The sequence below is a fragment of the Cyprinodon variegatus genome, unplaced genomic scaffold (assembly GCF_000732505.1).
Source record: "Cyprinodon variegatus isolate N-32 unplaced genomic scaffold, C_variegatus-1.0 Scaffold1016, whole genome shotgun sequence".
NCBI classification, from domain to species: domain Eukaryota; kingdom Metazoa; phylum Chordata; class Actinopteri; order Cyprinodontiformes; family Cyprinodontidae; genus Cyprinodon; species Cyprinodon variegatus.
Genome location: NW_015151469.1, coordinates 218,690 through 221,113, shown reverse-complemented (window position 1 = coordinate 221,113; position 2,424 = coordinate 218,690). Strand labels below are relative to the sequence as shown.

The window sequence follows — 2,424 nt, the reverse complement described above, 5'->3', positions numbered from 1 at the left end:
TGTCCTTTATTGAATCTAGTCTGTGTAGAATGTTTCAGTGATTGTCTTGTTTGGTGTTGGGCGGATGGGTTTTACTCAGACTGCGGATGATCCTTGGCACTGCATGAAAAGTGAGATTTTCGTCCCCGTAAACCCCCGTAAACTCCCGCAGATCTGCCTGATTTTTGTCAGTTTCCGACAATTTGCAACCCGTGCTTGTCTGCGTTTGTCGTGCCACAAATTGTCGGAAACGGACGTATGTGGAGAGCGATCAGCTGTNGAACCGAACCGAGACAGTCGAACTGAACAGTTCGGACGGTTTTCATAAATCGTCCCATCCCTAATCTATATATATGCATGTGTGTGTGTGTGGTTTACAACCAGAAATTCAATCAAAATTCTGAGAATCTGTTTGCTATCATTTATTCAGATCTTGACTGCAGCAGCCATTAAAACTTTTGTTTTTCTCAATTCATAGGCTGATAAACTCCTCGTCCGCTATTTAGAAAACATCATTAGGTTTGCATTAATCACTTCTTTGTCTAATATAGTTGTGGTTATGGCTGTTTGTATGTCTACGGTGTCCTGCAGGGGCACTCAAATATGGCACATTTAAAAAATAGTCAACTCAACACTTGTTACAACTATGCTTGAGTAAAGTTAATGCTCCAAATATGGATATATGTCCATGCTGAGATTTCTGCTTTTTTTATTTGTAAAACAGCTTAAACTCTCAGTTGAAACTCAGTTGTTTTTTTTATTGATCCATCTTGAAGTGCTGTAAAAAGAACTATGTGAACAGTATGTATGCAACAACAAGCCAGTGTATTATTTTGGGTACAGCTTGCAACACTGTCGCAGCACAACATTATCTGCACATAGATAATTTCCTAGAATACCGCCTTGCTTTAAAAAAAAAAAGATTGCCGACCTCATCCCCAGATAGGATCGCCTTATCTCAGAAAGCTTAATTTTTAGTTGCAGAAGCATTTTTCGGACATTTTGGGGCGCAGCATCATTCTATTGCACATTTTGCAAGATGTAAAAGGTTAATTTCTTAATTTTCTTTCTTTTCCCCAGTGGAAATAAGCTTTGAAGTCAAAGTTTTTTATAAAAAGAAGGAATGTTGCTGTTAGGCCTCAGATGCAAGTGGAGACAGTGTGGGAAGGCAGTGATTTCTGACTTAACTTTTTGTTATTAAAACTAACTTTAAGCATAGAAGCAAAGCCTTACCAATAGATACAAGCCATGAAAATATGTTAGTGATATGACATCTTTTGATATTCCACTGTTTCCATTGTTATCATTCCCCTCTTTTATCCACAGATCCATGGCAAAGTGGTTGAAGGATTATTTAAACCTAGGCAGCAGGCGTGATCCTCCGCAGCCCCCCAGGCCAGATTACACTGAGAGTGAGATACTAAGGGCCTACAGAGCTCAGAAGGAGCGGGATTTTGAGGATCCCTACCAACACTCTGATAAGGAGCATCAGAATGGCGGATTTAGCTCTTGTAGCACGACTGTGAGCCTCCCCTCTTTCCCTGCGTTTGGTTCTGTGCTGTCTGACTGTGTAGAGGTAGGATGTCAGCACCTCGGTGTCTGTGCATAAGCTCGGTTTGTTTTTTTAAAAGCATCGCATCTTTTAACTCTTCTTTTTGATTGTTTACACTGAGATTTTTTTTATGTCTTTTTTTTTCTAAAAACCTACACAGTAATTTTCTTTTATTTATTTTCATTTATATTCAGGTGAAAGTTGTGTCTCCAAAACACAGACTAATTAAAGTGGACTCTCAGGAATTTGGCCGCTGTAAAATTCCTCTCAGTCCAGTGACTGTTCACAAAGAGCCTGTAAGCATTTAACTTTTTCAGTTATGCTTCATTCTTTTTCTTTTTTTTCTATTTCTTTTCTTTTTTTCTCCCTTCACCTCTTATTCCCTTACCTATTTTTTTCCATTCATTCCCATATCTTCTCTGGAACAGCTCTCATTGTCTTCCTTAACTTACACGTTCCCTCTATTTTGTAACACTGATATGTACCATGCTTGGACTGACTCCCCACAAAGGTGGTTCCTTCTGCCCCAGCAGCATCAGATGGTGAAACCGATTACTCTGATCCCTTTGATGCACGTCCAGACCCAAGAGCCAAACCGAACAGGGAGCTGAAATCGTCACCAACAGACTGCTGCAGCTACATGGAGCCGTTCGAGGCCCAGAGGATTATTGCAGGTTCAGTGTTACTCTCTTTGTCTGAAGTAATGTAGGTTTTTATCTCTAAATTTAAAGTGAAATTTTTTTTTCAAATCCTAAGAAATATTGAAAACATAAGATTTTCCTAAAACCTGTAAAACTTCTGTTAAAAGATCTAATATACACTCACCGGCCACTTTATTAGGTACCCCATGCTAGTAACGGGTTGGACCCCCTTTTGCCTTCAGAACTGCCTCA

General features: G+C 39.6%; 1 protein-coding gene across 3 annotated transcripts in view; it reads left to right on the top strand.

The window, feature by feature from the left end:
- Window positions 1–1,277: 1,277 nt before the first annotated feature.
- LOC107100820 (SH2 domain-containing adapter protein F-like) overlaps window positions 1,278–2,424 on the top strand; it is a 12,441-nt gene continuing 11,294 nt past the window's right edge. Inside the window, exons 1-3 of one of the 3 annotated variants that reach the window (XM_015399469.1) lie at window positions 1,278–1,501; window positions 1,726–1,827; window positions 2,043–2,205. In XM_015399469.1, coding sequence (XP_015254955.1) covers window positions 1,310–1,501; window positions 1,726–1,827; window positions 2,043–2,205 — 457 coding nt within the window. In that variant the 5' untranslated portion in view covers window positions 1,278–1,309. Of the gene's footprint in view, window positions 1,556–1,725; window positions 1,828–2,042; window positions 2,206–2,424 lie in introns of all 3 variants that reach the window. The other 2 variants (XM_015399468.1, XM_015399470.1) reach the window with 2 other exon arrangements.